The sequence below is a fragment of the Micropterus salmoides genome, unplaced genomic scaffold (assembly GCF_014851395.1).
Source record: "Micropterus salmoides isolate LMB-PRFRI ecotype aquatic unplaced genomic scaffold, ASM1485139v1 Ms_hic_scaffold_12, whole genome shotgun sequence".
Classification (NCBI taxonomy): Eukaryota; Metazoa; Chordata; class Actinopteri; order Centrarchiformes; family Centrarchidae; genus Micropterus; species Micropterus salmoides.
This window is the reverse complement of record NW_024040263.1, coordinates 5,505,044-5,519,451: the sequence shown is the minus strand read 5'-3', so window position 1 is coordinate 5,519,451 and position 14,408 is coordinate 5,505,044. Positions and strand designations below refer to the sequence as shown.

The window sequence follows — 14,408 nt, the reverse complement described above, 5'->3', positions numbered from 1 at the left end:
TCTGCTTTATTCTTCCTGATCAGTGTTTCAGTTTCATGTAAGCAAACATACAACAGATCTGCTGTATGTATAAGCTCCCTTGTTCTAAAATTGCTACTTATTTTTGTCACACTTAATTAAACCTTAGAGAGATTAGGGAAGACCTAAAGGTAAAGTATTTTCTCAGCTTCCAGAGGCTACAAGCTGCCTGTCCCTTTCCTCTGCTGAAAGAGCAGTGTTTGTGCCTGAACATTTTCAGCATCCAGGTTAACAGCTGCACCCATGTAGACATTCTAGCACTGTCAGCTTAATTAAACAATAGTAGGACACTGTGTGAAACTGAGATGCTGTTCAGATATAGAAGGAGTAGTTCTGATCAAACCACCCTTCAGCAACTAGAGCATAAAGCAAGTATTATACTTTCCGCTTCCACGAGTACGAAAAAATCGTCATCACGGGGTGTACGCGTAGGCTCTGTGCGGACATCCGTGTGCCTCCCGTTTTTTGTGACCCACTACGCTACCAGGGCACCAACCAATCTCCTGTGCATGTGTGCAACGAGTCCGCAAAGCTGACTCCAGATAGTAGTTAACAGAAGTAGTCCACATCCGCAGCTGTCCGATACTTCTGGTTTAAACCTTCGATTCAGTTTCAATGGGTGTATTTCCCATAAATGTGGCTATTGTGGCTTGTGCTAACTTGCACTTGCCAACATATATTTGGGGGCTTGTGGGCAAGCTGCACAAGCCCCCAAAAGCTTTCTAAATATCTAGGCTTTTTTATATTAATCATTTTAAACTCTGAGTCTAACTGAAAAGAAACGGCATGAAGCCACCTGAAATGGCCATTAAGACCACACACTCTGTGCTTATTTCTGTATCAGAGTCAGAATCTGTTAATAATCTATAGAGGTGTACCCACTGTATATAAAGAGCAACCTTCTGAAGTAAGCCCACTTTCATACAAATAATCTATTGCTATATCATTCATTTATGCTGGTAATGCTGTGAGAGTTTTGTCTTTAGAAATGTGTATATGTCTTTGGCAACAGCATCTTGAACCTTGAATGCTAACCAATTGTTAGTTTGCCCAATGAATTAGTGTGGCTTTCTTGTTTCCATCTTCAAAGGTTCACAGTAAAACTACATTATCTGGTAATGGTACTATCTGGTACTAATAACCATAAGCATCACTAGCATTAGTATTAGAAGCAGTAGCAGTTGTTCATCGTGATCACGTGGATCATGTGGTTGCAGACTTATAAGAAAGTGGTTGCTAATTCAGAGAGTTCTTGTGAATGCTAAAAGCTGGCGATATTGTGTAACACGTCAGGATAAGTCATGCAGTCCTTAAGAATTGTTCTGTTCTGTGCTTTTTCCTCTTCGGTCTGTGTCTTTTCAGCCCTGTGTTAACTCCTTTAACCCCATCACCAAGTCTCTGTCATACAAATCATTCCAACAAGCATTTTGTGAGATGATGTCTACTTAGATGTAATCTTATGCATTAGTATTGAGATTTGTAGCAGGGATGAATGTGATCACACATTGAGTCATATCACTGATTATTGTTGTGTCTTCTCTCTTCCCCAGGGAGTGATTCTCACTCATCAGACTTGGGTAAGTCTCTGTTTCTTTTGGTGACTTGAGGTGGAGAATCTTGACATTGCACGTGACAATAGAAGCTTTGAAACACCCAATAAGAGAAAGGAAACTTATTCAAAACCCAAAGCAGTGTGTGATGTTAATATTATTATTTTTCTTCAGATTCTTGGCGGTCACGCAGTGCAACAGATGGCCTCAAGAATGGAGACGCCAGCAGCTCATCTCTTGCTGCCAAAGGCTTCCGCAGCGTCAGGCCCAACCTACAGGACAAAAAATCCCCAACACCGGTAAAATGTCTCGCACACCACACTCACAGATGTTGACATTTTCCATTTTTTCTTTTTTAGTTATATTTAGATTTTAATTTAAAAAATTGTGTTTGGCTTGTAAAGGTATAAGAAAATTGGTATTCTTAATCATACCACAAACCACCATAATTATGGATAATTAACACAGAACTATGCTATATTATGTCTTTGGAACAACTTGATGATTGTATAAAAGCTTTCCACTGATGATTTTTGTTGTTGTTGCTTGAACTTCTTTTGGCTGTTGCATTCTAATTGGCCAATCAGGATATCAATCACGTGCCATTGCCACCCCCCAGGAGAGAGAGTTTCCACTTATCGCCCACTGGCACTAATCCACCAGACTACAGCTCCCTCATTGCCCTGGCTAATGATTTTAGCCCTGGAATGCTAACGTTCACTCAGAATGAGAAAACTGTTTTAAAAGAGTCCTACACTATTAGTAGTGCATCTTCTTACTCCTACTCAGAGACAAGTACAAACCCAGTCCAACAGGCACATCAGTCCACTGTCCCAAGTTATGTTAGCAACTCTAGTGGATCTTCCACCACTAATACACAGGCCCAGGAGCGTAAGGTATCTTCCCTCAAATTAACCCCTGTTACCATCGCTGACCCCCCAGCTCACCTCAACTCTTGCCTTGACCCCCAACCCCCTCCATGCACTTCCCCACCTCCACAAAGGTATCCCACCATGTCTCAGCCCCTAACACATGCAGCCACACTTTCTGTATACTTGGGTCCTGAGAATATAAAACATCGAGAGCCTACAAACAACACAGTGGAACTCAAGGTCCCAGATCAAGCCCCAAATGAAAGCCCAAGTCCAGCTCCATCCCAGGTGGAGATACCGAAGGCTCCTCCTGCAGTTCCACCAAGACCCTCTGCTGCAGAACTGTTGGTACATAACTGACTACATATTCTAACAATATACCAAAAAAAAAGCAATGATTGTGTTCATTTTAAGGTCACTATAATACAACATCCCTGCGTTTTTATCTTGGTGACATCAAGAGTGAATAAAGGGTAACACACTGGCACACCGTGGCACACCATGAACACACCATACAAATAGAAGAAGTAGTCAAGGTACTGTAGCCGGGATGTGCCAAATTCTGTGGCACAAAAGTGATTAAATTGCTTTGTTTTTCTGGTGTTGTGATGCACACGAACACTGGGAATTCTGACAGTGGTGTTCCTTGAAGCCACTCGTGTTTGGCTTTACATAGAAAACATAATGCACGTCATATGCTGCTTATGTGTGTTGCCCTTTAGTTTGTTAGTCTTGGTGCTGCCATCCAACCAACCAAACTAATTGGTTCTTCAAATGTGTGAGCTCATACTATATGTGCAACACACAACTGTTTCATTTATTTTTTTTAACACTGTAACTGTCTGTGTACTTTATTTGCTGCCTTCCACAGAGTTTGAACTAACAGAGCCTCGTCGATTCACAGCATTAGTCATGTTTCAGAAGATGATGCTGCAGCCTCATTACACTTCAGTGTGGTTTCACAACAGCTTTTCACCTTCTGTTAGGCTCATATGTTACTTCCACACATCCTTTGTGACAGTGTGGCTAATGAGTGATATCACTAAGCACTCTCCTCCTTTCCTCCTTCCCCAATCAACTCCTTCTCCCTCCAACACCAGGGACCTCCCTCCCCCGACCACACAGCACAGCACTCCCCTTATCGCTACCACAGCTCAGAATCACTCGACTACCTGTCAGGCTTAATGCCCAAGACTCTATCGCCCACCCCGTATGTTCCTAGTGGAGCTGGCAGCACAGCTGGCGCAGTCAGTGGGCCGAGCTTTACCACAGTCACCAGTGCGAGCATCTTTGGCTGCGTATCACCCTCGGCTTCCCCCGTGACGGTGTCAGCTCTCAGCCACTACTCGTCATCCACAGCGGGTCTGCTGGACGAGCTGCAGATCTGTAGCCTGGACTCACCTGGCGCCTCACCCACGCCGTCGCCCACCCTCAGCCATGTCTCTACCTACACTTCCACTGCTGGCCCTGATGATGTGCTAACAACCTCTGTGGCCTCCACTGCGGCAGCAGCCACTGTCACTAACGTAATTATCCCAACAAGTCACTGCTGTAACACCATCATTACCAAAAACAAATGGTCCCCTCCCTCTCCCAACTCATTTGGATGGCTGAACCAAACCTTCACAAAATGTGTTATTACTACCGATTTTTTACCTTTTACTAACCATCAACTACAACCCACCTCTCAGATCGAGCATTTAATTCAGCCCACTATGTTCCCTTATTATGTTAATGTGTCTGTACTCATTAGAACTCTAAGTGTGTTTGTCTTTGTTTCTTTTTGTTATGCCTTTTCTTTTGCAATCCAATGCAATCATACTGTCTCTTAAAGGCCAGTTCTTATCAAACATGTATGATCAGATAAAACCGTTTTTCAGAGAAGTTGTTGCAGGGTGAAGTTGGAAACAGTTGGCTGCAGGTTACTGGTATCTTTAAAGACTAAACGTGTCCAGGGGTAATAGGAGGGTGTAATAATGTAATATGCATGAGGATTGTAGCTATGTTTCCTGTCAGTTCATTATATTGTCCGGGGAATCAATGTAAGGGACGCTGAGAAAGAATAGTACATCTCTGGATTATGGCATAAATTTCCATGTTGACCTTGTTTTTCCAGTTGTAAAAATATTTTCCTAGTTTCCCGTCAATTAAAGGTGCAGTTGTCACTTTTAACTCCAACCATACATTCTGTCCCACCTACAAAGGTTCTGATTTTCATGGTTGCTTCTCCAACCCAGGGAAGAGCCGTTCACAAGAGCAACCAGACTTTTGAAACTTTTGAAAATTTGAGACAGTGGCCAGTTATTCACTGGTCCAGACTGGAGCCATGTTCTAATGGCCAGCTTCAAACACTTGGTCTGGGATTATTAGCTCTGGCATTATAATCACAGTAACAGCAGTCACGGTCATTGAATTATCCACTTTACTTTTAGAACTACACAAGGAAGATGTAGGACTAACATTGTGTCTACACAGGAGGCGTAGCAAGAGCAGAAGGTTAGCAGAGCACCAGCTTCACTGCTTTGTCTTTGTCTCTGCTGGATGCGTTCAGGCATGGTACTGAGTCTAGGTCACCCATGTTTTAGCAGCACTCATAGCCCAATGAGCATAAAACGGAAAGAAGTAGACTCGAAGCATAAAATATACAGTTACACGTCGATGGTGCAATATGCAAGCTGTTACGTGGCCTTTAGACAGCTGGATTGTTTAAAATAGAAGCGTATCTGTTCCATCAGATACATGAGAGGGACGACTGAATAAACACGGCTGAAACGTGTTGTCAACACAGTGTTTGTGGGTTGCTTTCATGTAAATAATGTGGAATTTCCTTTTGCTAGGTACAGTAGTCATTGGTTTTAGAGCTATCATCATGGTTTTAGAGTCTTTGATCTGAACACACAGGCCTTTAAATTAAAATACTGTTTTTATCCTTTGTCAGATGAAATCACATGTTCCCGTGTCATATTGAATGGGAGAGCATTCTTCAGAAGAGCCTCCCATTGTAACTTTATCATGTCCATTGTCTTGTTTATGTCAAAACTAATCCATAATGAAATGTTTGTGAATCTGGAAAAGTTATATTTGTTTACCGTCACTGTTTTAATCTCTTCTGTCTGTTTTGAAGTGAAGTGATTCGTTAAGTGCCCCTTCCTTTCCCTCACTAACTGTTATTACGTTGTACAGTCCCTTCAGATTCAGCTAATCCTATGAATCACAACAGCCCCAGTATCTGTCTACATGTACATTACTTTCCATACTAGGTTCCTCTACCCCTTTAAATCGCTGATAGCAATATGATGACTAATAATGGATTTTAATAAATGAATAATTCTCTTGTTTTTTACCATTACACTCTTTAGTTATCTGGTCATGTAGGGCAGAACAAGAACATTCTCCACTATAGTAAATGGTAAATTCGAATTTGTACATTTTGCTGACATTTGAGATTAGTGTCGGCTAATTATCTCCGTTTCTGGCTTGTGGGTCACTCCTAGGGCCAGGTCCTCTCTCAAACTATGAACGGAAGCACTAGCCATCCGCAGAGGCCCCTCTCTCCCCCGTCCTATCCTCCTCCCCCCGCCTCACTCCACACTGGGCTCCAGAGACAGAGCAGGAGTTCAGGTGAGTCCCTGATCTTTTTTTCTTTTTATTTGAGCCAAGGACACCACATTTTTTATAACAATCTTTTGAAAATATCTCTGCTCACTATAAGAAAATCATCCACATGCATGATTAGGGAAGTCATGATGCTTTGACAAGTACATTACATATTTGCTTCAGAACATCCTGCTCTCCCTAAGAACCTACAACAAAGAAAAAGCATTAAACCGGTCTTGGTTGCATATCATATTTATAAAACCTGCTAAGTACTTTTAAGAACTGATGAATGCCAGGATATGATATGTGTACACCCATTAGTAGAAGACAGAACCATTCAGTTGTGGAGCACAGTAAGAAAATCATCACTACAAAATGGTGAGAAATAGAATGGTTGTTCTTGTACTACTACCATGATCTTGAAGCATACAAAAAAGCAGTTAGTCTTAGGATGATTTAGTGTTTGCTTGTTCAGCTGGTGTTGGTGCCTGAACATGGATTTCTGTTCTATTTCTGATCATTATTAGTAAGTTCAACTGACAGTGTGTCTCTCTTTTCTCTCCTCTTCCTCCTTATATCTAGAGGGTAGCGAGTCAGTTACCAGAGAGTCTGTGGTGTCGGGCCACACCAGCGTCAGCAGCACGGTGCCCATTGCCCGCTTCTCAGAAGAAGAGAAAAGGGTGTCCGTAATTAAAGCCCCTCATTATGAAGGCATCGGCCCCGTGGACGAGTCTGGCATCCCTATTGCCATCCGCACGGTGAGGTCAAACATACACAGAGCTAAACACTTTGGTTAGCTTCAGACTGGCTCAGTTAGGTACTGTAGTGTTGCACTGGAGTATCTCTTGGCCCATTTCTGTTGTCTTGATATGTGATCAGGCTCATGAGAGGGAATTACTTTCAGCTGTCAGCAGCTTTTCACCCATATTAAAAGCCCTTCCTGTCTCACTCCCCCATCTCTCAGTGTTTCTTTTACTCTCCCTCTGTGTGCTAGTTAAAAAGATGAGCTCAGACGAGGTCTTTGTCAAGTAAGCAGCGAGGACCTTGCAGTGCTAAAGCCTGTGACTGTGTGTTTTCTCTAAGGCATTTCATATATTAACACTTCACTCAGCTATACATTTCTTCAACAGCAGTGTTTAAAGGCAGACATGTTGATGAGTGAGCAATAGAAAGTTACTGAAAAAACAGATGCTTTTTGTTGTGAGCAGAAAAACATTTTTGTGGGCACTTCTTTTAGTAACCGTGGAGAGTGAAGTGGTAATTGGCCGTGCCACTGCTACATGCTCGGTCACACACACTCCTTCACTGTGGAGCCAAACTACCTCTTCTCTGACCAGAGTCCAGACACAGTGTTTAGTGCTACTGAATAAAGAGAGGATTAAGTCTCTCTGCCATTTGATAGCTCTTTTTTGAAGTGGCTGTTGTCCATACTACATACACAAAGACACACATACCAGGGTTTCTCCTGGATTTTGCACGCAAAGCATCAAAAGCTCCCACTTTAGTTTTGTAGCAACATGGCTTCTTTATCCTCTGTGCTGCGAAACAAAACCTGCTGAAATCAATTTCTCTAAACGCCATAGTACTTTATCAAGTTACTGATAACACTGTTATGCATTTGTTTTGCTGTTTTGGCTATATGTTTGGCTTTTGTGGCAACATGGAGGATGTCTGAAAGCTGAAATATCAACTTTACACACAATTAGATCTTTTGAATGATGAATAAGCATCGTGTTTTTTTTTTCACTTCTTTGTTAGTAAGCAGGGAAAACGTCAGACTGGCCGAAGAACACAAAAAATATACCACACTGTACAATATGCAGTGATTGAATGCAACATATATTTTTCTCTTGACGTCACAGTGAAACCGAAGGAAGAGCGTCTTTATCTTCTGTAATGTGACCTATTTCCCAGCGAAAAAGGATATGTACACAAGGTATAAAGACAAGAGGGATTTAAATCAAATCCTTCAGGTTTGACTGGGTTGCCATAGGACACCTCCATCACCTGATTCTTAGATCAGGAGGAGGAGCAGGGAAAAATTAATTAATTAAAACTTCAGCCACATTATTTGGAAAAGTAAACAAACTCTTCCCCAACTGATATCCAAACACATATCCTACTATGACATTGCTCTACTTCCTACTACAACCCAAGAGCTAATAGACATGTATGGATTAATAGGTGTGGCTTGTTGCCCCAAATCACATTTGATTGGATAAATGTATACTTCCCCATGTTTAAGATGAGTAATCAAAAACATTTCATTGTTTTACAGAAAAAGAAAGGAGAGGCATTTTGATATAAACATACTTAAAAAATGTTTACTTTTTACACATATTTCACATATAACATAAGTAACACATGATTACTTGGAAAATGTATTTTTCTTTGCACTGCCTCTTTAATAGATGTCTTCGATGTGCAGGTGATGACAATGTCAATCCACTTTTCAGTTTACAGTCATGTTATATAGCTGATAAATAGATTGTATATCTTAATAAGACAAATTAAGAGAAGTTACCTTGAATTAAGTTAAAAAGCCTGATGCTAATGATTTATGACATGATCATTTATCGTTGAAAAGAAAAAAAGGAGACTTGGTCATTCTTAAGTCATCCTATTTTTTTCACTGAACAAGCTTAATCAACATTTCTTAAAAGCATGGTATGGAGAATGACTCTAAATATGATATGACTGAATCTTATAAATAATTTATTCATGTCTCAGCAAAAGTTAAATTATCTGTTAGGGAAATATGGATCTGAGAGGCTGTGTGTTTTTCTCTACTCCTATAAAACAGCGGGAACCCTTTCCACATTCTAATTTCAGCTATGCAGTTTATATTGCATTTCACAGCACATAAATCTTTATGATTATTTCTCTCTACACAGACGGTGGATAGGCCTAAGGATTGGTACAAAACTATGTTCAAACAGATCCACAAGGTTCACAAAGCAGGTAAGTCTGGACCAAAACACACTAAACAGCAGAAATGTCCCATTATTTTATGTGATCTGATCATCAGACATTATGAGCGGAATTGGTCATGCATGCAAGTGTGTATCTTTGTGTCTGTGCATGTCAATTATTGTTAAATCAAAAACTCATGAGCCATAACTCATTAGATGAGAGCTATGGAGTCTGAGAGCAGGAGGAATTGATAGAAACCTCTATTAGAGACTGAGCTGTCCTGGGAAATCTTCTATAATTTTGTAGGCTTCACAGAATCACACAGTCAGTACAAGGCTTGTTTGTTCATAACTGCTCAGGCTGCACACACGTACGTACGCACGCACACACACACACACACACACACACACACACACACACACACACACTATTTAATGAAAACATTTTATGATGCATCTTGGAGAGTCCCCACGAGCAATATTCCAATCGCATCTTTTGAGTCACCTCCTTGTAGAATTGAAAATACTCAAGAACATGTGAAGTTTCCTCATTTGCAGAAAACAGCAGCTTTGAATTCTGCCAGAATCAAATACTACAGTTAAATCAAAATATGGCTGATATGCTGCTGCGCTGGGATGCGATCGCCCTTGTTATAATTAAAAAAAAGAAATATTGGAAAAACAATAGTTTGAAACACGGTGAGCTTGTGGCAGAACAAAGGAGAAGTGTTTTATGCTGCTTGGGTGGTTTTGATACTTCCTGACTCTGTGAAAAATGGTCACTATTGGAAATTACTTTGTACCTGACTTTAAGGGTGCAGTTCACCCCGGAGAATTGCATGTATTGCATATCAGTCTGTGTTCCTTTCTTCTACAGATGATGACTACTCTGACACATACAATGCAACGTATGCTGTCATAAACAATGGTGAGAGATGTTTTAAATATTACAAAAGTTGTCTCCTCCTCTCTGGTTTGCTCTGCCTCATTATGTCTCCCTCTGATGTCTCCTCTGTCCTGTCCTTAACAGATGACTACAGCCTGTCATCCAGCGCCACCATGGCCCACCCCGCTCCCCGTACGCATACATACAGGCCACTCTCCAAAAGCCCCTCAGACAACGGGGGGCATCTGGGGCCTCGGGAACCTTCGCCATCCCCTGTACCTCCACCACCTCCGCCCATGCCATCTCTCCTCCAACTGAGGGCCAGAGACAGTGACCGCGAGAAAGACTCCCCTGACGCGTAAGAGAGTTTGTCTTCTCTCTTTCATTTATGACTCTGTATTAGTTATGAAATAATGCCAATCAGTATTGTACAAGCACAAAATTGAAATCCCGCTGTGATGTACGTGAACTAATACATGGAATGGGTTAAGTATTTATTTTAATATTTTTTTGCTCACATGAATTCTGAGCCACCTTAAATTATGTTAATTTAAAAATGTACTATGTGCTTGAATAATTAACTAACTTAGAGTCAGGATGTTTTTTAAGAAGAATCTGTTTTTAAGAAACTTTTGTTTTTTTGCACCAGAAATGAATGGGGTCCTCCCAACAGGAAAGTGGACACACGAAAGTACCGCGCAGAGCCCAAGAGTATTTTTGAGTATGAGCCTGGGAAGTCCTCTATTTTGGAGCATGAAAGACCAGTGAGTATATGTAAAAAAAATTATTTCATTTGATTATAATGAATTCTGAAATGTTCCTGTTAAAACACACTGACAAGTTAGTGGCCATCGTCACCTCACTGACTTCCTTGATTAAACTGTGAGGCCTGTAGGAGGCAGTATGGAATCAGCTCAGGCTATGAAATGTGATCTTTATAACATTTAGAAGACATGATGCTGAACGTGAAGCTATTGTTGTAGCTATTCTTGTAATTGTTCAATGAAATATATATTCTGTTGCTGCTCTGCTAAATTAAAAAGTTAATGTCTGATGAGGTAACAATAAACAACATTAAGTGAACCCCACTGCAGAGATGGAGTGACAGTATAAAAAAAAAAAAAAACTACATTGAGAAGAGTCACAGGCACATTTACCTTCCTTACTTGCTAGTTTTTGCAGACATTACTGTGTTGTCAATACATTTTCATATTATGGGCTTTTGCTTGGACTTCTTTCACTGTCAGACACAGTGTGGGCGTTAAAAAGCGAAGGTTTTCAGTAGTACATCCTATAGTGACTGTACTGTGCCTTTACTCTGTGTGGGGTGAATGACAAAGCAGACAGCAGAGATAATTACTGTGTGGGCAAAAAATAGTAGACATGAGGTATCTGAGATGAGGACAAGATAATGGAGAATGTGTTATAGATGATAAGTCTATTATGTGTGGAAACATTAAAAAGAAAAGGTTTTTGGGAAGGTTTTGCAGATGTTTAATGTGATGGCTGCAGAGAGCTTTCCCTGAGCAATAATGCATGAGTCAGTTCCTGAGAAGGCAATAAAAGGAGAAAGCTGAAGAGAGTAGATGTGAACCCACGCTGGCTAATCTGCTGTCTGAGACTCCCTAAATATGTTGTCTGTTCAGAAGCTTTTTTCTGCACTCTTCAAGGTAATAAATGGCACCCAAACACATCTTATTCGGTGGTGTCCATTTGGACAATTATGAGTCACAGCGAACAAAAATGTTTTTCTGGTACTCTATTTCTTTAGTTTCTGCTTTCTGTCTACAGTCTGTGTCAGTCCCTGCCCCAGGCGTCTGTTTTTTTACAATGTGAGTCATTTATCTCAAAGCAGAATTCTCTTTTTAGAGAGATGTGACACCGCAACACCTACAAAACATTTCCTGCAGGGTTTCATTTGGTGTGAAAACTCCATTTCCATGTGGGAGCAGAGTATTAAACCACTGCATCATCTCTACAGTTAAAATAACAGTAAAATGAATAAGCCTCTTGACTGTAGTTCACACTGAACTTTGTAAATGGAGATAAAAATGGAGAAAGCTGTACTTGTTGGAGTTTAAACATACCCTACAACAGAAACAAGTAGATGATTAACAGCTACACAGTGGTAACCATTGTTTTTGCTTTACATGCCTAATTTTGTTGCATGTAAATACTTACATCCCATCTGACACAGTTTATTGCAGATAGATAGGGTATGAAAATGTATCTCTGTAAATCAAAGGAAGAGCTGGGTGTTATAATCCATCAAATTAGTAGAGATAAACATCTGCTGCCTAAAGGCAAATTGTCTATAATTTACATGCATACATGCAAAATGGCAGTATTTGTTTCCGCTAATAACATTTAGCAAAATGCAACATTGGATGGCAGCTGACAAGCCTTTACATCAAATATACATCTCAGTTCTGAAACCTAAATAAATTTTTTATTTAAAAAAAATCCACCTTTAAAAGCATCTTAGTAATATATTGTTGTGACATGACGGGTGCTGATAGGGGATAATGTGGCAGATAACAGAAATGTGAAGAACTTTTCGACATCAAGGTAATTCACAGTGCTTTACACAGGACATAAGAAGGCAGTAAGACAGGCTTAAAAAGATAAACAAAGCAATTTAAAAAGATGTAAATAGGATTAAATGGGAAGAATTTGGTAATTTTCTTATTTCTAATGAGCTGCTAGGCAGTTTATCACACATCTCTTAATACAAACACTCTTGGCCAGTTTAGCCTTTTATAGCACTGTCCTCCCTTGGTGTTTTACCTGTTCTCTGAGCAAGCACTTAACATGAGCATTAGTTAGACTATGGCAGTGTGTAGCACTTGGGTAAGTTGGCTGGCTGACGGTGATACTGATACTATACTCCTCCCACCAGTGTAGAAGTGACACTTACACATGTAAATCACCCCTCGTGTCTTTCCCAAACAGTTCTTCAATATGTGCCCCTTCATCATCTTCTTAAATGTAATGAATTCCACTAGTGAGACTCTGACATTACTCAGTGAAAGACTGTGTGGTGGTCATTGTAACATGCTGATTTTCATTATCGGTCACCTGTATTATGGCTTAGAGTAAGGCAGCCCTATTCATTTTTCTGCATATGAAATTAATGAATATCAATTCAAAAGGGTCTAAATGGGGAAATTGTCTGCCTCTTTGGTTCCCAGTGGTGACAAGAGTTGGACTGTGCATATTAGATTAATTACTGTCTGATAATATGGCACTGTTGTACACTGCTTAGCAAACAGTTTGGATTCCCTAAAGTTTTGGAATTACTGTTAAACCAGTTAAAGCAGTGAAGAAAAAAGTTACCCTTTTTTGTTTTTAATTTCTCAGTGAATATGTGTTTTGCGTCACTGCTTTCGCCCCCACGAGCCAGTCTAAATCTTCATCCTGGTTCATCTTGTGCCCATCTCACTTTGCCCATTCCTAACCATGAGGTCCATGTCTCTCTTTGTGTGTGACTTCTTTCCACACTCCCTTTCTTCTGTCTTTCTTCTACCTCCTCTCTCTGTCCCTGTCATGCTTTCCCTAGACCTATGATGACATAGATTTAGAGAACGAGCCTTGGTATAAGTTCTTTTCCGAGCTGGAGTTTGGGCGGCCGGTAAGTCAGGGCCATAGCTACTCCCTCAACCACAACCCTGCCCTAGGCATACACCCACTTTCTCCACCCCACCCATGATTTTTTAAATGTCTCCACCAATAGACTGGGTGGGGCTAGTTGTTTGGGCATGTGGTACTTGTTGGGTGCTGTGACCTCCCCCCCCCACCCTCCCCACCCTTGTGACAGACTGTTTTATGTCTCTGCGTTGCTGGGTTTTTTGATCTGGTGGCTAGCAGGCACTGATATGTTCACACACAGACTTTTACATTGAAATTTTATTTTCAGTTGGTTCATTATTGCATTTTGCCCCAAATTAAGCAGGACAATAGGTTAAAATAAAGTGTACTCCAGATGCTCTAGATGACCTGATTTTAAGGCTGTTAGAACTGCACAGAACAGTCAATCAAAACATTGACATGCACTAGATTAGTTTCCTAATGATGAATATTATAATTTTGCTCTGCATAACAGTCTGAGTATGTGCAGTTTCTTTACCATCTCTTGAACATGTGTATCAATGAATCAGCCTTTTATTTATTCATTTGATCATTTGTTCATTTCTTCTAGCATTTTGTTTATCTTCACTTTTGGTAGAGGAATTTTCTGCATATCTTTAAGCGACATGCTTTAGTGCCCTCTGCTGGATGTAGGTTGTAATAATGTCCTAGTGGCTCAGAGCAGGGATTGCCTCTAGCCACAGATCTGGGATCAAATTGCCCTAATTATCTTTAGAACATGCCTCTGTCCATGCCAGCATGACATCATGTGATGATTTGATGGGCTTATTCGAAATGTTCAGGTGAAAATGTCACATCTTGTGCTGGCATGACTTCCCAGAGTCATGCTGGGCTGTGGACTGAGATTTCTACCTGCAATATTTTGAATGCTTCACATCACCGAATAAGCCCTTAGAGTATAGATGGTTTCCCAACATGCACTGAC

The 14,408-nt window shown here is 40.6% G+C and overlaps 1 protein-coding gene across 11 annotated transcripts in view; it reads left to right on the top strand.

Moving 5' to 3' along the window:
* Positions 1-14,408, top strand: part of sorbs2a (sorbin and SH3 domain containing 2a) — a 69,104-nt gene that overhangs the window by 37,463 nt on the left and 17,233 nt on the right. For 9 of the 11 annotated variants that reach the window (XR_005443638.1, XR_005443634.1, XR_005443639.1 and 6 more), the window contains 11 exons: positions 1,569-1,595; positions 1,743-1,867; positions 2,156-2,788; positions 3,541-3,966; positions 5,935-6,061; positions 6,620-6,795; positions 8,932-8,998; positions 9,827-9,877; positions 9,980-10,193; positions 10,485-10,599; positions 13,395-13,466. Coding sequence is in view for 3 of the 11 variants with exons in the window: in XM_038713026.1 (XP_038568954.1) it covers positions 1,569-1,595; positions 1,743-1,867; positions 2,156-2,788; positions 3,541-3,966; positions 5,935-6,061; positions 6,620-6,795; positions 8,932-8,998; positions 9,827-9,877; positions 9,980-10,193; positions 10,485-10,599; positions 13,395-13,466 (2,033 nt within the window). In the remaining 8 variants the exon portion in view is untranslated. The remainder of the gene's footprint in view (positions 1-1,568; positions 1,596-1,742; positions 1,868-2,155; positions 2,789-3,540; positions 3,967-5,934; positions 6,062-6,619; positions 6,796-8,931; positions 8,999-9,826; positions 9,878-9,979; positions 10,194-10,484; positions 10,600-13,394; positions 13,467-14,408) is intronic. The other 2 variants (XR_005443636.1, XR_005443637.1) reach the window with 1 other exon arrangement.